We start from the raw sequence: 20,232 nt of genomic DNA on the forward strand, positions 1-20,232 counted from the left end.
CCAGTTTTGAGCTGCTTGATCTGTTCTGAATCTATCCCATTTAGCATGGTGGTAGTGCCACACAACACGTTGGATGGTGTCCTCAGGGCGAAGACGGGACTTCATCTCCACGAGGACTGTGCGGTGGTCACTCCTACCAATACTGTCATGGACAGATGCATTTGCGACAGGTAGATTGGTGAGGACGAGGTCAAGTAGGTTTTTCCCTCGTGTTGGTTCGCTCACCACCTGCCGCAGGCCCAGTCTAACAGCTATGTCCTTCAGGACTCGGCCAGCTTGGTCAGTAGTGGTGCTACCGAGCCACTCTTGGTGATGGACATTGAAGTCCCCCACCCAGAGTACATTTTGTGCCCTTGCTACCCTCAGTGCTTCCTCCAAGTGGTGCTCAACATGGAGGAGGACTGATTCATCAGCTGAGGGAGGACGGTAGGTGGTAATCAGCAGGAGGTTTCCTTGCCCATGTTTGACCTGATGCCATGAGATTTCATGGGGTCCAGAGTCAATGTTGAGGACTCCCAGGGCCACTCCCTCCTGACTGTATATCACTGTACCGCCACCTCTGGTGGGTCTGTCCTGCCGGTGGGACAGGACATACCCAGGGATGGTGATGGAAGATTCTGGGACGTTGGCTGAAAGATATGATTCTGTAAGTATGGCTATGTCAGGCTGTTGCTTGACTAGTCTGTGGGACAGCTCTCCCAATTTTGGCACAAGTCCCCAGAGGACCTTGCAGGGTCGACTGGGCTTGGTGTTTTGCCGTTGTCGTGTCCGGTGCCTAGTGGTCCGATGCCAGGTGGTCCATTTCAGGTGGTTTATTCTTATGACTTTTCGTAGCGAGATTTTACAACTGAGTGGCTTGCTTGGCCATTTCAGAGGGCAATTAAGAATTAACCACATTGCTGTGGGTCTGGAGTCACATATGGGCCAGACCGGGTTTGGGCGGCAGGTTTCCTTCCCTAAAGGGCATTAGTGAACCAGATGGGTTTTTACGACAATCCGGTAGTTTCATGGCCATCATTACTGATACTGATACTAATTCCAGATTTTTATTTAATTAATTGAATTTAATTAATTGAATTTAAATTCACCAGCTGCCGTGGCGGGATTTGAACTCATGACTCTGGATTTTAGTCCAGGCCTCTGGATTACTAGCCCAGTAACATAACCACTATGCTACCGTACCCCTGCAGCCTCTTTCATGCCGAGCTGCTCCTGGCTGGCCCGAGCACCATCTTCTTACCTGTCGCTGTCACAGTCACCACTGCCCTCTACAACTTCTCCTCCGCATCCTTCCAGGGTGCAACCGGGGACGTCGCCGATGTCTCTCAGTCATCTGCGCAGAAGAGCCCTGCAAATACACCTACACCCACTCTGCAGTGACACAATGGGTGGCATCAGTGGTGGGTCCTCATAGTGATCCTCAGGAGCGGGCATTATTGCACAAACCAGACAGGATTCGTGAAGACATGGCAGTAGTGGTGCCAATATAATGTGTAATGTGAGTTGGTCAGAAATTCAATATAAGTAACACCCATGACGAACCCTCAAACACCCTTGTGCATCCCCTTCATGCTCACGACATGTTTGCCTTACGCTGCCTACTGCACATATGTGATGCATGCCCTGTGGCTGCAGCACAGGTAGTGGCAGGTTGAGTGAGGCTGGCCGTGAATGAGATGCACGAGAGGGTGAGTATGAGATAGAGCCATGAGATTGTATGAGGATTGGGTTGCGTGGTAGTGGCGGGATGAGTACTGGCGAGGAGAGTAGGTGCAGGTAAGATGAGGATGAGGTTTGTGTGGGTGTGAGGGGTGATGTGACAGGGTAGTGTTGGCAGTGCTGAAGGAGATGTGGGGTGGGGGCAGTGCTGTGGCAGACGGAGTGTCGGGGAAACACTACATGTACTCACTTTGGCTGACCTACTAAGATCATTGGCGCGCCTCCTGCACTGTATGCAGGTGGGCGATATGTTGGTGGTGCTGGTGATCTCCTCTGCCACCTCGAGCCAGGCCTTCCTGGTGGCGGAGGCGGGCCGCTTCCTCCCGCCCGCCGGGTGGAAGATCTCTATCCTCCCCCTCCTCCTCACCCCATGTATTGATACCTGGAGTGAGGCATCATTAAACTGGGAGCAGCCTTCCCCCTGGGCTGCTTCATGCTGTCATTTTTGCTATTTGTTGCAGCATCTGTCAGTGGAGGACTGCCCCTTTAAATAGAGCTCCTCCAGCTGACAGATCTTACTGCGCATGCGCAGCCCGCCCGACGCGCAGATCAGCAGTGGGGAACCCGGAGGAACAGGTAAGTGGGTCCAATTAGTGGTTTGTCTGCTACGATCGTGCGGGAAACCCACTAATTTCACCGGGCGCGTTACCCACGCACCCGATAGCCCCCCCGCCGAGAACCCGCAGCCCTGCTAACATCGGGCCCAATGTAGCAAGTGCACTTCTGTCTATTTAATTTATTTGAAAGGTTTTCAAATTGTTTTGAAGTTTCACTTATATAATTTCTTATCAGGCAGCCTATTACAACATGAGACCTGCTGCTCTTCAACAACAACTAGAAAATATCCACCTGAGTCAAGAGAAGGCTGAGGCCTTTGCCCAGGCCTGGACAAATATGGGCCAAGATATCATTGAAAAATTGAGGCAAAGTACTTTTGCTCCTAAAAAGGTAATACAATTTGAGATGGTCAGAAATGAATACAGGGATGAGGTTTTCTTTTTAAAAAGAAAGAACTTGCATTTGTATGTTGCCTTATCATATGTCACAGAAATATCCCAAAGCACTTCACATACAGTGAATTACTTCGAAGTGTCATTCCTATTGTTTATCGCTATAGAAGTGACAGTTGCATATGGCATAGAAATGAATGATCAGTTCATTTGTGTTTGGTAATGGAGGTGAGGAAGAATGGACCATGACTGTGGGAGAATTCCCTGCTATTTTTCAAATGGTGCCATATGATCTTTAATGTTCATGTGAACCACTGGAACAGGTAGATGAGGCCTCAGTTTAAGATGGCAGCATTCCCTCAGCATTACCTGGGGTGCTTAGGTAATGTCCTGGGGTGGGGCTTGAATCCATGACCACCTGAGGTGACAATATTAAAGGAGGAGCCAAACTAAAACCTAAACAGCCTTTTTAAAACTTCTAGGTGTTTGCTTTAAATGTTTTTCTACCTTATGGTTTTATGGTTTAATGGTTTTAAAGCCTTATGGTTTTCTGTTGGTGCTTTGGAATCTGATCTTGAAAAGCCAGGAAATTTAGGAAATACAATGTATTTGAATTGCTTAGTAAACTTATACAGTAAACTTATAATTTCAGCATTGGTTATCTCAAGTCATCTCCTTAGATATGGGAGTGATGCCAGAGGCCTGGAGGATTACAAATGTTACATCCCTATTCAAAAATGGGGAGGGGGATAAACCTGGGAGGACCAACATGGAGAGGCAGTATAATCTAAATGGTACTATTTTGAGGGGAGTGCAAGAGCAGAGGGACCTGGGGGTGTACATTCACACATCTTTGAAGTTGGCAGGGCAAGTTGCTAAGGCAGTTAAGAAAGCGTATGGAATACTTGGCTTTGTAAATAGGGGCACTGAATACAAAAACGAGGAAGTCATGCTAAATCTTTACAAATCACTGGTTAGGCCTCGAGTATTTTGTACAATTCTGGGCATCACACTTTAGGAAGGGTGTCAAGGCCTTGGAGAGAGTACAGAGGATGTTTGCCAGGATGATACCAGAGATGAGAGACTTCAGTTATGTGGAGAGATTGGAGAAGATTGTTCTCCTTAGAGCAGAGAGGGTTAAGGGTAGATCTAATAGAGGTATTCAAAATAATTAGAGGTTATGATAGGGCAAATAGGGAAAAACTGTTTCGTCTGGCAAGTGTTTCAATAACCAGAGGCCATAGAATTAAAGTAATTGGCAAAAGAACTAGAGGAGAAATGAGAGGTTTTTAACACAGTGGGTTGTTAAGATCTGGAACACACTACCTGAAAGGGTGGTGGAAGCAGATTCCATAGGAACTTTCAAAGGCAATTGGACATGTACTTGAAGAGGAATAATCTGCAGGGTTATGGGAAAAAAGCTGGGGTGTGAGACTAAATTGAACAACTCTTTCAAAGAGGTGGCACAGGCACGATGGGCCGAATGGCCTCCATCTGTGCTGTAAGACTGATTCTATTGTTCTGTTAAAGCGCTTAAATTAGACTAATGGAGCAGAGAAATGTATGAGTCCAAACGATAAGTATGCTGCATTTTTGAATGTTTGACTATTTGTCACAAACATTTATTGTAAATGAAGGCTTATTGGAGGTGAAATTGGTCTTTGGCAATAGCATGAAACAGTTGATAGCAAATCGACAGCCTGTTTTACACCACACCCAGTTTTCTTTTCTATTTACTTAAATTGACCAATTATCACCCTCTTGGGGTTTGTTAGAAATGTGGATAATAATTTGCTGAATGCATCTAAATTCTAAAGAACATGTAAACCACTCTTTGAAGTAAATTTATATACACAGCTAATCAATCTCCCATGGTGTTGCACATGGAGAGTCAAGACCAAGTGCTGTATTAAGCCAAGCAGGGTTAGAATGTAGGCGGGGTGGGGGGGCAGGGAAATTTGACCATGGTGGGGGAGGGGTGCGTGGCAGATATAGAAGTAGTCTGAAAATGTATTCCAATGTATAACATCTATTCTGCATCAATATCTTAAATTTAATCACATTTACAGCTTGAAAAAATTGGGTGGTGCCTTAACCTCGAAATGGGTCAGTCAACGCAAGCCAAAATGAAGTCTCCTCATGCTATTCTTGAGCTTGGAGTCAAAAGTGAAGACTCTGAGGTACATGAAACAGAAATATTATAAAGAGGAAAGCTGTCTTGTAATGCTAATTGGTATAGTTTATATTAGCCAGCTGCAACCATTCAGATATATATCCCAGTATTGTGCATCCAGGCCCAAATGTTTTGTGTGATTAATTGACTTGAGCCAGTACAGGGTTTTTTTTTTGTGCCTCTTCTCTTTCCTCCTCCCCCTTTGTCCTGCTCAGTTACATTTCTATGGGCATTGCTAATCTTCCCATACCTCATTCAAGTAGCCCTTTTTCTTGTATGAGCCTAGGCATTAACAGTTGGCTGGTTATTTGGTTGTGATTGATGCATGTGGAACTGTACACCAGCATAAGTGACCACTTTTGGGAGAGGAAGGGAGGGAAAAAATATTTTTGTTTTGTAAAATAGCAATGGAGAATAAGTTAGCTTGCTAGTATATGTGATGGTACATTTACAGGACAATTCCTTTTTCAGATACGATAGCAATATCTTAGGAATGGTCTGATCTATAGAAAACTCATAGCATAGTGTGTTTATGAAAGATGTGGAACAAGATCAGCACTGTCACTACTGATCACTAAAGGCTGAGGTTGGAGGTGTATTCCTAAAAAGAAATGGCAGTTCTTTTGCATTATTTTAGGTGATCGGTGATCCCTGTAGATATCCGATCAGGAAATTCTCTCCTTAAGAGCAGAATAATAGAAAATCCCAACATTCAGTGGCATATTGAGGTTCAGATTCCTCTTCCCGCCATCCCCCTCCCAAAATGGGCATCAACAAAAAAATACGCAACCATTCTTCCAGACTTTAAGCTCTTAAAATGGGTCATGTATTTTTTAGACATCCTGCCACAGATGGGGAACAGGAGGAAGAGGGAGGCTATTTTATTGATGTATGGAAATTGAGCATTAATCTGCCACAAAATTCACTCCTTTACCACTGATTCCATCCCCCTTTCGCAGCCACAGTCTCAGACAGAACCAGACTGCTGTTCATGGACTCTGTGTGCTATTTGACTGCAAACTGAGTTTCGGACCCCAGGTTCTTCCCATTACAAACACTCTTATATTTCCACCTCCACGGTATTGCTCACTTCCACCCCTACCTTAGCTTTTTGCTGCTGAAATCCTCATTACATGCCTTTGTCACCTCCAGACTCAACTACTGTATGTTCTCCTTGCTGCTGTTCCATTCTCCATAAACTTCAGCCTACCTAAACGTCCCACTCTTCCATCATCCTTGTCACCACCAACTTACATTGGCTCTCTGTACCCCAACATGTTAAATTTAAAATTCTCGTGTTTAAATCCCTCCAAAACCTTAGTCCACCTTATCTCTATACTGTTCTGCAGCTTTATAACCCCACTGGACACTGTGCTCCCTTTTGTGCATTTCCCTCCCTTCGCCCACCATTGATGGCAGAGTCTTCAGTCACCTGGTTTATACTCTATGCAGTTCTCCCTTAAACTTCCTCACCTTTCTCTCCTGCTTTAAAAACCACATCAAAATCCATCTCTTCAACCAAGCTTTCAGCCTCCCCTCCTAATTGGTTCCTTCCTAGCTTGGTATTTGTTTCCTTGTGCTATCTGAAGTGCCTTTGTCCCTCTGGAAAGCAGGGAGAGGAGGGGAAGATGTGTTTATGGTGCGATCATGTTGTGGGTGGCAGAAGTAGCAAAAGACAATCTGGAAAATGCAGATGCTGATGGAGTGGAAGGTGAGGACTAGGGGGACCCTATCACGGTTGTGAGCGGAGGGAGAGTGGGTCAGTGTAGAAGTACGTGAAACTTGTGATAGTGCGATTAGTCTCGATTTCAACATAGGAAGGAAAAGTGTGTAGCGTAGCTTATTTTGAGCTTGGAAGGAGCAAAAGCAGAAAGTAATGACCATAGACGATTTTAGATTTAAAAAGCTTATTCCTAGCTTTGGGCATTTTAAAGATTTTTTTTGTTCTGGAGAGAGATTAGGTCAGTTCATGGGATATGGGAAGCATCAGTGTAGTGCCTGTGTATTGATTTTAAAATAATATAAATGCAAGCAGAGCAAGGTGACATTCTTATGCAGTTTGTGACTAACATTCATCAGTTTTTACAGCTTTCTCACTAATTGGATATTCCAATAATGGTTATGATGTTTCATCTATAGATATTGCAATTTAAAATCATACAGGTTAAAGCACATGAAACCTATGCATATTTTGTTGGATTTTAGCACAAGTCTAAGAGCAGCGACCATAGTAGTTTTGATAAAATATAGACAAAATATTTAATAAAAATGGGAAGCATAATACTGCAGATGCTGGAAAACTGAAATAAAAACAAAAAATGCTGAAAACACTCAGCAGGTCAGGCAGCATCTGTGGAGAGAGAAACAAAGGGTAAATGTTTCAGGGCGATAATCTTTCATCAGAACCGGTGTTTCCAGCACTTTTTGTTTTTTTTCAAAATATTTAATACTTATTCCTACTTTAGGACTATGGAAAAGTCATAGGACAGCTGTACAACATACCTATAGGCTGTCTCTACTTTTCTACCGTCATCTCTATTGAAGCCACTTTTAGGAAGCAATACTTTAAGTGCACAGTAATCTAATTGTTTTGCTAGGATTGCTATGATAACTAATCTTCACTGTTAAACAAATAATTAGAAGGAATTCCATCAGAAGAAGGTAGGATATTTGGCCTGTTTCCATTGTCACCAATGATCATATGCATAAAAATCTGAATTTGAAATCCATGAAACTTGCTGCTTGACTCTTATCTACAGAAGTTTTGGTTTTGACATCTGTATTTATAAGCTTTTCTTTTTTGCCCTTTAGTTTGATGTCACCTTCTCAAATAGCTCTCAGTACCTGAAATGGCAATCTTTCAGCAACATTTTTTCTAATAAATTAACTTGCTCCTTAAATTATTTAGTATGTGTCCCATGCTATTCCAAATGCAGTGATCCAAAGTTGTTACGTGCTGGCCTTTTTTTAAAAAGAAAAGTTGACAGGTGCTGAAAAAATGAACAGCTGCAATACTAAAGTGAAATCATTTGCTATCCTGAAACCACTAGGTGGTATGTGACTGGCACTCTCTCCCTGTGGGAAAGCACTGAGCCTCTGCTCAGCAACTGCTTGATTCAAATCAGTAATTCAGTGCATAGGGATTACAGGCACAAATTTATTCCCCAGTACTCTATGCGCAGAGCTTTGCTGTTCCTGTGCAATGTACTACGGTGCCACCTCTTTCAAACAAATTTTTAATCCTAGCAGATATTGGTGAAAAACAAGTGAAAGCAGGATAATGACATTACAGATAGTTGTGGGCTTGACTTTATAAACTGGTGGATCTTAACTCTCACTGTTTCACATTGCTGCTGTCTATAACGCTAGTATAAAAGTCAAAGTAATATAAAGTAAATGAAGGGGTGATCAAAAGCCTGGTAAAAGAGATGGTTTTTGTAATGGCGAGAGAGATAGAGGGGCTTGGAGAGGACTCTCCACACAGTAGAACTAAGGTGGTTGAAACCTCTGTTGTCAGTGGTGGGATGAAGGGAAGAGGATCTCAAGGATTTTGAATTTAATGCATTGGAGAAATGGGGCCCCAATGGAGATTGATAAGGACAGGGATGATGGGCAAGCGGAACTTGGTGCGGTACTCGTAACATGCAACAGAGCTTTGGACAAGTTGGAGTTTATGGGGAGAAGACAAGCAAGGAGGGCATTAGAGGACTCAAATCTGGAGGTAACAAAGGCAAAGGGTATCAGAGGTGGAGGGTCTTGGTTATGGGTAGAAGTGGTGGAGAGGTAGAGCTTGGTAGTCCCACAAAGCTGGACAGTGGAGGCAAAGGATGGCAGTCAGCTGTATTGAATGCTACGCAGGGGTGAGGCGAGATAACAGTAACAGAGGATGTAATTTGTGACGTTGCTTACGTCTGTTTCAATGCTGTGAGAAGGGCAGCAATCAGTTCTGGAGGGGCTCGACCAAGGAGTTTTGGTAGCGATGGGCATAGGGCTGGGATTTAATATCTTCAAGGACCTTTAGAGAGGAAAGGGAGGTTGGAAATGATGAATGGTTTTTGATGGAGAGTGGTGATGGCAGTTTTGAAGGAAAGAGGGATGCTATAGGGGTCAAGAAGGGGAGTTGAGTGGTCAGGAGTTGAGGAATTAGATGAGTCACGTGGATCACCTGAGCTTCAAGAGAGCGGGGGAGATGGGTGATAACTGCAGAAAGACAGGTGCCCTAAGCTCGGGTAAGTGAATGTCCTGGAGGTGGCGGTAGATTGGGGGCAGAAGGAAGCAGCAAGCAGCTGCACAGATGGTCTTGATCACAATTTATGTTTGGAGTGAGGATGGAAAGGGCAGGAAAGAGGAATTTAAGGAGGTGGTATGGGAGATGAGGAAGTGGTCTGAGATTGCCTTGTCTGTGATTGAGACCTTGAGTGCAGAGAAATGACGAGGTTCAGGAGCTGTCCAAGGATATGGATGAGAGAGTTTATATTAAGGGTGAGATTGATGGTGGTGAAGTTGAAAGAGAGGGGGCTGGTCAAATTCAGGTGGAGATTGAAATCATTGGTGTAGAGGCTGGGGGAAAGAGAGAAGGGAGGATATTGTTTATTTAAATCAATGGGGGAGGGGTGATAAAGAACCATGATTCTGAGAGGCATGTGGGATGGAAGAGAGGAAGATGTTCAAAGCTGCCGGAAGAATATGGGGGAAGACGCCAAGATGAGACGTAGCGATGATGGCCACACTGCCACCATAGTTGTTTGGGCGGGGCTGATGTATAAAAAGTATAGCTAGGTGTGGGAGGCTTCTGTAAAACGGAAGGTGTTGCTGCCTGAGAGCCATTTTTGTGACAGTGCCAGGATGTCAAAGGAAATATCCATGATGATGTTACAAATGCCAAGATTTTGTTCAGTGGGTGAACATTCTGGACGGATATAAGCAGAGGGGTGTTGATTGTTGATCCACTGGCTTGATTGAGGAGGCTGGCAGTGCAAGAGATGAGCGAATGGGGAGGTGGTTGGAGAGCTTAAACGCAGAGGAGCAAGCAGGGTAAAGTGGCCAACGTGGGAATGCTCCTCTGGGCAATTTGGGTTGGTGCTCTGGGAGAGCCAGTGACTGGTCCCATAGTGAGCCTGGTGAAGAATGTCTAGGGAGGCACAAGGAAGTCATCATCTCTTGACAGGGGATTTGAATTTGTATTAGTGATGGGTGGGAAAGGAATCAAGGGAGACAAGGTCGTGGGTAAGAGGGAATGGAGACCAAAGCCTGGAAGGAGCTGAGAGGAATAATAGGCTTGTGTCTGGAGAGGTGGTCATGGCGCACATGCGGATAGACACCGAGGAAGCTTGTCACGTGAACATGAGATGGTGATATGAATCCTGCAGGGAGGAGAGCTGCTATATTTTCTAGTTGCCTCTAGGTCAAGTGGCTCAGTATTCAAGCCAGTGATGCAATTTTTGATTTTTCTTTTGGCCTGTATAGATCCTCCCCAATCATTGATGGCCAGAAAACCACTTGTTCTTGTAGACTTATGGCATCTGCCTATGATATAAACTGGGCGAACTCCATAGCATCAGGAGCATCGATCTGTGTTAATGAACTGCTTCAGTGAGTGACTGCCATGAATAAAGCATGAATACTATTAATTAAGTTAACTGTTTGTAAAATACACTCCAAGCTAACCTTTTTATTTTCTTGATTTACTCTTAGTCAACAGCAGATGGCGATAAAAGCGTGTTAAGTGAAGTTCTATAATCTGTGTTTTACATTAAATCCTTGCATTAGAATACTTGCCTGAGGCATCATCTTGCTGCACTGTTTGTTTGGTTTTGCTGCAGAAGAGAAGTCCTTGTTGGGTACAATTGGAATAGCTAAAGAAGATGACAGGGTTCAGGTGGCATAAGGGTACATGTCTTGTCTGCTTTATGTTCGGTACAACTTGATGAGTACTGTGGACTGCAAGTATTACATAGAATATGCAGAACAGAAACAGACCATTCGGCCCAACTGGTCTATACTGGTGTTTATGCTCCACACGAGCCTCCTCCCACCCTACTTCATCTAACCCTATCAGCATAACCTTCTGTTTCTTCCTCATGTGTTTATCTAGCTTTCCCTTAAATGCATCTATGCTAGTCGCCTCAACTACTCCTTGTCACGGCGAGTTCCACATTCTAACCACTCTCTGGGTAAAGACGTTTCTCCTAAATTCCCTTTTGGATTTATTAGTGACTATTTTATATTTATGGCCCCTAGTTCTGGTCTCCTCCACAAGTGGAAACATCATCTTTACGTCTACCCTATCAAACCGTTTCATAATCTTAAAGACCTCTATCGGGCCACCCCTCAGTCTTCTCTTTTCTAGAAAAAAGAGCCCCAGCCTGTTCGATCTTTCCTGATAGGTATATCTCTCTGTTCATTGATATCATCCTAGTAAATCTTTTTTGCACTTTCTTCAGTGTCTCTATATCCTTTTTATAATATGGAGATCAGACCTCTAAGTGTGGTCAAACCAAGGTTCTATACAGGTTTACCATAACTTCTGTGCTTTTCAATTCTACCCCTCTAGAAATGAACCCCAGTGCTTTGTTTGGCCGTATCAACTTGTGTCGGTACTTTTTATGTATCTGTACCCCCAGATCCCTCTGCTCCTCTACCCCATTTAGACCCTTATTTTCCAAGGTGTATGTGGCCTCCTTATTTTTCCTAACAAAATGTAGCACCTCACACTCATATTGAAATTCATTTCTCAATTACACGCCCATTCTGCAAGTTTATCAACGTCTTCCTGTACTTTGTCGCTGTCCTCCTCAATATTAACTATACCCCCCAATTTAGTGTCGTTCACAAAATTTGAAATTGCACTTCAAAAGTCATTAGAAAATGCATGTTGGCCCAAAAGTCTCTTTTGTGATCCAAAGAGGAAATAATTGTACTTGTAAACGTTACTTTCTTTGCAGATTTCTGCAGTTTTTGAGTTGATCATAATCAAAGGAACTAATGTGAATGAAAAGGTAACTCATATCTAATGTATGCTGTGTTTCACTATCCCCATATTGTGCTACCTGACACACACCACTACTGTTCTTGGCAAAATCAGGTTAAAATGGGGAGGTGGTCAAGGAAACAGGTAAATCTGGCATCCTTCCCCCAGACAGTATGCTGGGGAATTAAAGAGCATACTACATAAAACCCTGAACAAAACTGTCAGTGACTTGACAGAATCAGCAAGAACCATGCTCCTGTGCATAATAGGACAGACGAGAAAACCACAGCCAGTAGAAGTCCAAAGACCCACATTATGAACAGGACTTCCCAGTGAGGGAAGAGGAAGATAGCAATGAATTACCTGAGGGCACATTGTTAGACAAGATCCAAATTATAGTTTAGGTGCTCTTCAGCTTGGGAAATCCAAGGAATTGAACCCTGAGTGTCCAAGTGGATGGATACACGAGGCCAAGAAATTTACCAATAAGGGTCTAATTAGTTTAGAATGGAATGCCATGAAGTTGGTGGGTATATTTGTTCACTGAAGAGCTACATAGCTCCAGGCAGTATTCTTCTAGTCAAGGATCAAATGTAGTCTGCATGCTGCAACTGGAAGCAGTGGTGTGTATCCTAGACTGCATAGACAGGCATGTTGCATCTGGAATTATTCCCAAAGGAGATACAGTCAGCAGTTATTGCAAATACTATTTGATGGGGAAGATATTTTTGGAGGGTAGGCATAGGACTGAATGGAATCTTTTAAGAAAAACTTGCAGAAAATGTACTTTACGTTGGAGATGGTTATGAAAAGCTTGATCCCTTTTGAAAGACCTGCTCATTCAACCAGCCAAGACTATATCAAAAACCTGGTTCAGCAGCAGCTTTTCATGGCACCTCGCAGAGTCCCCAGGCCCATTCTCCCGAATTTCACTCTTTTTCAAGTGATATCCGTGGTCAGAAGCTCCTGTTGAGGATTCTTCTATATATCTAGGATACCTCAGGCCTCACATCAGTGATTCACTGGATATCTCCATTCCACTTGGGATACAGCTAGGAGGCTGCCTGCAAGAATTTGGGACATATCGAAAAATATCACTACAGATGCATGGGTTCCAGATATAATCTGGGAGGACTACTTTCTTCATTTAACAAGCGTTTCATCCTGATTCATTGGAGTGATCAGATCCATCCGTCTGCAGTACTGTATCATGCTGGTAGCATTAGATGGACAAGCTACTAAAATTGGGGGTGATTAGAAAAAGTTCACCCTGATTAGGCGAGTACCCTTTACTGGGCCTCAGAGCTTTAAACTAATTCCTAAAACAGGAGAAATTTAAATGGTCCAACATCACAAATTATCCAAACAGTGTGTCCAGGGAGCTGAGCTGGTTAACTGCTGTAGGTCCAAACTGTGCCAACGTCCATGTTGCCACATGGAATAAGTTGAATTTCAAGGGTAAAGTTAACAATGAAAGGTAGTCCCCTTTGGTTTCAGCAACCAAGATTTTCACAAAGTGCCTAAATGTAGTCTCATTACATCTCAGGATGCACTATCTCCATGAATATCTGTATTTGGTGAATTGCCTCATTAGCACCCCATACACTATCACCTAGCTTGGCCATGCAGCATACACTCAATTCAGCCCAAAAAAAATTGATAATTCCTAGTAGCAACCCAGGTTTGGGCCAATATTCTTAGGAGCATTATTTTGGACAACCTTCCAGAAATTTTTTCTGCCTTCAGACAAGTTCACATGCTTGGGAACCTGATCTCCTCTTACAGATTGGGTCATGGGTCTCAACCAAATTTTTTTTTAGGTCTTCTGGCAGCAGTCATCTTGTATTTCTGAATGCCTCACATAGTAAGTGATTACTTCAGGTCAACCTGCTCAGCCAATGGTCCACCTACAGAACCCCCTTTCCCGAAACAGTAAGGATCAAATGTACCTCACATGGAGGTCACAAAAGAACAATATACAATAGGGCAATCCCTTGTGACAGCCTACTCAACAATTCACAATGGTAACGGGTATATCCTTAATGGAGTAGAACACCCATAGAAACGTAGAAAATAGGAGCAGGAGTAGGCCATTCGGCCCTTCGAGCCTGCTCCGCCATTCAATATGATCATGGCTGATCCTCTATCTCAATACCATATTTCCCTCTCTCTCCCCATACCCCTTGATGCCTTTTGTGTCTAGAAATCTATCTAGCTTCTTCTTAAATATATTCAGTGACTTGGCCTCCACAGCCTTCTGTGGTAGAGAACTCCACCATCCTCTGAGTGAAGAAATTTCTCCTCATCTCAGTCCTAAATGTCCTACCCCATATCCTGAGACTATGAACCCCCCCCAGCCAGGGGAAACATCCTCCCGGCATCCAGTCTGTCTAGCCCTGTCAGAATTTTATGTTTCAATGAGATCCCCTCTCATTCTTCTAAACTTGAGTGAATACAAGCCGAGTTGACCCAATCTCTCCTCATACGACAGTCCTGCCATCCCAGGAATCAGTCTGGTGAACCTTCGCTGCATCCCTCTATGGCAAGTATATCCTTTTTTGGGTAAGGAGACCAGAACTGCACACAATACTCCAAGTGTGGTCTCACCAAGGCTCTGTATAACTGCAGTAATACATCCTTGCTCCTATACTCAAATCCTCAATGAAATTGAAGGTCAGTGCGGGTCGACCGAGGTAGGATCCCGCTGCCCCGCATGGCGGGCGCACCACCGACTCGTCTCACCCACTCTGTTGGGGAGGTGGAGCACGAGCGTGTGTGATAGGACCTGAAAGACGGTGAACTATGCCTGGGCAGGGCGAAGCCAGAGGAAACTCTGGTGGATGTCCGTAGCGGTCCTGACGTGCAAATCGGTGGTCCGACCTGGGTATAGGGGCGAAAGACTAATCGAACCATCTAGTAGCTGGTTCCCTCCGAAGTTTCCCTCAGGATAGCTGGTGCTCGTACCCATCTGCAAATAAACTGGGTTTTAGGGTAAGTGGATAATAGAGCAGTCCACCTGACACATTGATTGGAACTGAGAGCAGTAAGGCTAGCTCTGGAATACTTTCGAAGCATAGTGCAGAGCAAACCAGTATGAATATAGTTGGGTAACTGCAAAGGCGCTTCATTAAATCAGCAAGTCGGGGAGATTGCTCACTCCTGCTCCCTTTGTCAAGTTGCAGTCTACTTTTACACAGGTGTCTGGGTCACGGTATATGGTTTATTTCTCTGCTCAATATTTATCTGGGGTAGATGCTGGCTGATTAATAGAAGATTAGTCTCAGGCCATCATATTAAAGCTATATAGTGCTCTGGCCAGGTCAATTCACTTCTGGCCACCAAACATCTAAGTCCTGGAAGCTGTAATGGTTTGTAGTCTATTTTAACAACATTACTCAGGACATTACCTGCAGCACATCCCAACTTTTCTTCCAAAATGCCAGCTTACATCACATGGTGTTTTTATATCAATTCTATCCCTGACCACGGGTTGCCTCCATTCAACTTTATATACATCATTACATCATCCTTTTTCCACTAAACTCTGTTTTTCAACTCAAAATTGAAATAAGCTCTGAAATGTACATGAGGCTTATATTATATTTTATCATAATGGCACATTAATCAGGTGGCGTTCAGATTTTGATTGGCTATCCCCTTTCCAGTTCACTCTTTCCAATGTCAGGTTTAGTTTGTTTTAGTGTTTTAATTTCTTCAATCAGCTGTTCTCACATTGGCTCCAATCTTTCAGCCATTTTGATAAGACCTCTTCTGTGATTACTTTCTCAGCTGCTCGTTACCTGCTCTATTATCTCTGCTTGTCATCTAACTCAGCACAATTGCTGGTTTCCATTCACTTTGTTTGGGCACGTGCATTCTCCTTGCATCTTCCTGTAGCAGTAGTTCTAAATTGAGATCCTTGGTTATAGTACATCTTTTGCTTACTTCTGTTGTACTTGATCTATTGTAATACTACTTTGATAACTTTTGGTTAGAGCAATAATTTTGAGGCAGCAAGTATTGTTTTTGTTTTATGGCCCATCAGCAGTTATGCTGGTGAGGCTATACCACCTTCAGACATCATGAAAATCAGCCAGGACTAGCGCTGTGTCCAGGCCTTTTGCTTTGTTCAAGTTTTTTGCAATTTGAACAGCTTTCTCAGATTTTGTATTAGATTCTGGGAACTTTGACGAGGCTGTGTATTTGAATCTGTAGGCTTTATTAAATTTTCTGAATTACGTACTTGCAAACTGGGGTTTATTATCTGAAATTACTTTATCTGGGATATACTACCTAACAAGCTGCTGTTTGAAATGTGTAATCAAGCTTGAACGCTTAGTATTAGCTAATTTATTAAGTCTAAAAAAAATTGAAAGGTAGTCAGTGGTTGTTAAATATTGATCGAAATAAAAATCGGAATATCGCTCCCAACTTTCTGCCACAGTCTGCTTTCATTGGCCTTTGCACGCTTTATTTCTGTATTCTGTTGGACATTGGATAACCACGTCTGCACTTTGTGACAGCGTACCAGTCTGAAATAAGACATCACCTCCTAAACTTCTGGATTTTTTAGTTCCTTGGTGACTTTGATGTATTGTCACATCTGACAAATTAGCAGGAACTTTCCTATATAGTTCACCATGCCAAGATACTTACTGCAGATCTTTTCTCGTTACTTGCTTTAATTTCCACATATTTGATGATTCCACTTTTTTTTCATCGGCCTCAAGTCCTTCCAATGTGAGTTTGTGCCAGTAACTGACTTCATGTACTTTGAATGTCCATTTGTACATATTCAGCTTCATGTTGTCTTCTGTTGTTTTTCAAATGTTGATTATGTTTCTATATTTTTCTTGCCCAAAATGAGGTATTTATAATAACTTCCCCTCCATCAATGTCATCTAGCATCTGTGATTTTACGCACTGGAAAATTCTTGGAGCTGAGATGATCCCAAAGAGCATTCTGATATATGCATATCTGCCACTACTAAATGTGCACAACTTTGACTAGTCTTCATCCAACTGTATTTGCATCAAGCATGATTTTGGCATTTAATAATCATAACACTATTCCCTCTAAGGTCTGAATTTGATCTTTTCTATGGTTTTATTTAAATCTTTAGGGTCTAAGCATATTCTCACTTATTCAGTGTTTGGCATGACTACTGCTGACCCACTGGCATCCTTTTTTGGCCTTTCTTCATTACACAGTTTCTTCTTTGTATCTAGCTCCATGATCTTTATCACAAAGTGCAATTGCAGCTTTCCTTGGTGGATGTGTGATTGGTTAAGCTGTGGCCATGTGCTTTGCTTTGCATCTCCAAGCTTTTACATACAGCAGCATACTTCTCACACTTTTAGGCATTTATTGTTAGTAACTGCATCAGTTCTCTTACCCAGTTCTAGCTGTTTGCATGCTCAAAATCCTAGGACTAACTGCATTCTTTGTTCTGGAGTTTATATGTTCTTATATTCAAACAAATCGTTACATTTTCTGAGCAATGTCGAGTACATCACTAACTTCGCACTGGACTTGCTAAATTTAGTATTTGGTTTCTTGTAAACTGACTGTGGCATGACATCACATTGAGGTCCCATTTTTAGCTTAAAATGAATAGTTCTCCCATTCGACTGTCCATTCAACACCTCATGTCTGAGTTGATTCACAAATATTTCATTCTCATTCTCACTTTCAGACTGCTTTTCCATTCTGTGAACTTTTTTTAATTCTTTGCTCATCTTGCAAGATTGTTTTGCTTTGGCTTTGCAAACTTTAGCAAAATGGTTTTGTTTCTTGCACTGTATACACATTTGGGCATACGTTGGACATTTGTTCCTCTTGTGTGACGTTCTTCAATACTGATCAACAAGTGCGAGGAGCTCACGGACGACTTTGTCACTAAAATTGAGACCATCCGTTCAACGGCCTCTGCCGCTTCCCTTCCCTCCCCTCCCCTAGCCCATCAAGCCAAACTTCCCCTAAAATTCACCCCTGCCCTATTCCTGAACTCCTCATCTTTCTCTAGTTTCTCTCCTATCTCCCGACATGCCCTCTCCGAGCTCATCTTGACCTCAAGACCCACCTCCAGCTCCCTCGACCCTATTGCCACCAAACTGCTGACCACCCAACTTCCCTTCCTGGCCCCCATGTTAGCTGATATTGTTAACAGTTCCCACTGCTCAGGTACTGTCCCCCTCCCCTTTAAATCTGTCGCCATCACCCCCCCACCTCCAAAAAAAAAAACACCCTTGACACCTCTGTCCTTGCAAACAACCGCCCCACCTCCAATCTCCCTTTCCTTTCAAGTCCTTGAATGTATTGTCACCTCCCAAATCCATGCCCATCTTTCCTGCAACTCCATATTTGAATCCCTCCAATTAAGTTTCCGGCCCTTATCAAAGTCACAAATGACATCCTATGTGACTGTGACCATGGTAAGCTATCCCTCCTCATCCTTCTCAACCTGTTTACAGACTTTGACAGGGTTGACCACACTGTCCTCCCACGCCTCTCCTCCATCATCCAGCCAGGTGAGACTGCGCTCGCTTGGTTCCATTCTTATCTATCCAGTCATCGCAGAGAATCACCTGCAATGGCTTCTTTTCCCGCTCCTACACCACTACCTCTGGAATCCCCCAAGGATCTATCCTTGGCCCCCTCCTATTTCTCATTTACATGCTGCACCTTGACTACATCATCTGAAAACGCAACGTTAGGTTCCACTGCTTGTCTGACATACAGTACTGGATGAGCAAAAATTTCCTCCAACTAAATATTGGGAAGACCGAAGCCATTGTCTTTGATCCCCACTACAAACTCCGTTCCCTAGCCACCGACTCTCTCCTTCTCCTTGGCCACCATCTGAGGCTGAACCAGACCGTTTGTAACCTTGGCGTTCTATTTGACCCTGAGATGAACTTCCAACCACACATCCGCTCCATCACTAAAACCACCTACTTCCACCTCTCTAACATTGCCCGTCTCCATCCCTTCTCAGCTCACCTGCTGCTGAAACCCTCATCCATGCTTTTGTTACCTCTAGACTCGACTATTCCAATTTTTTCCTGGCCGGCCTCCCAAATTGCACCCTCCATAAACTCGAGCTCATCCAAAACCCTGCTGCCCATATCCTAACTCTCTCCAAGTCCCATTTACCCGTCGCCCCTGTGCTCGCTGACCTACGTTGGACCTACTTACAAGAAACAAAAGATTGATTAGGAGTAGCTGTAAATGGCAGCAGCCGAACCATTACCAGCACTAGCTGTCGGTGGGCTTATAATATTATCAACCAATATCTATTATAAGCCCACCGACACCCACAGCTATCTTGATTACACCACCCCGCTTCCTGTAAGGATTCTATTCCCTTCTCCCAGTTTCTCCGTCTCTGTTGCATCTATTATAAGCCCACCGACAGCTAGTGCTGGTAATGGTTCGGCTGCTGCCATTTACAGCTACTCCTAATCAATCTTTTGTTTCTTGTAAGTAGGTCCAACGTAGGTCAGCGAGCACAGGGGTGACTGGTAAATGGGACTTGGTGAGAGTTAGGATATGGGCAGCAGGGTTTTGGATGAGCTCGAGTTTATGGAGGGTGCAATTTGGGAGGCCGGCCAGGAAAGAATTGGAATAGTCGAGTCTCGAGGTAACAAAAGCATGGATACCACCTTTCGCACCGGTGCTTTCGATACGTCTTCCTTTTTGCTCAATCGAGGATTCCCTTCCACCATAGTTGACAGGACCCTCGGCCATGTCCGTCCTTTTTCCCACACTTCTGCTCTCACCCCTTCCCTTCCCTCCCAGAACCATGATAGGGTCCCCCTTGTCCTCACCTTCCACCCCACCAGCCTGCACATTCAACATATCATCCTCTGCCATTTCTGCCATCTCCAGCGCAATCCCACCACCAATCACATCTTCCCCTCCCCTTCCCTTTCAGCATTCCGAGGGGACCGCTCCCTCCGCGACACCCTGGGCCACTCTTCCAACACCCACTCTCCCCATGGCACCTTCCTGTGCGAGCGCAGGAGATGCAACACCTGCTCCTTCACCTTCTCCCTTTCCACCATCCAGGGTCCCAAACACTGTTTCCAGGTGAAACTGCGGTTTACTTGTACTTCTTTCAATTTAGTATACTGTATCCGCTGCACACAATGCGATCTCCTCTACATTGGGGAGACCAAACGCAGACTGGGTGATCGCTTTACTGAACACCCCTGCTCTGTCCGCAAGCGTGACCCTGACCTGCCGGTCACTTGCCATTTTAATTCCCCCGTCCCACTCCCACTCTGACCTCTGTGTCCTCTGCCTCTTACACTGTTCCAATGAAGCTCAACATAAGCTCGAGGAACAGCACCTCATCTTTCATTTAGGTACTTTACAACCTTCCGGACTCTACGTTGATTTCAATAACTTCAGATCA

General features: G+C 43.9%; 1 protein-coding gene across 4 annotated transcripts in view; it reads left to right on the forward strand.

Annotated features, from left to right (window-relative positions):
* Positions 1–20,232, forward strand: part of commd10 (COMM domain containing 10) — a 94,604-nt gene that overhangs the window by 8,793 nt on the left and 65,579 nt on the right. For 2 of the 4 annotated variants that reach the window (XM_067982992.1, XM_067982991.1), the window contains exons 4-5: positions 2,512–2,667; positions 4,739–4,849. In XM_067982992.1, coding sequence (XP_067839093.1) covers positions 2,512–2,667; positions 4,739–4,849 — 267 coding nt within the window. Of the gene's footprint in view, positions 1–2,511; positions 2,668–4,738; positions 4,850–10,308; positions 10,435–20,232 lie in introns of all 4 variants that reach the window. The other 2 variants (XR_010962683.1, XM_067982993.1) reach the window with 2 other exon arrangements.

Source organism: Heptranchias perlo, chromosome 4 (genome assembly GCF_035084215.1).
Source record: "Heptranchias perlo isolate sHepPer1 chromosome 4, sHepPer1.hap1, whole genome shotgun sequence".
NCBI classification, from domain to species: Eukaryota; Metazoa; Chordata; class Chondrichthyes; order Hexanchiformes; family Hexanchidae; genus Heptranchias; species Heptranchias perlo.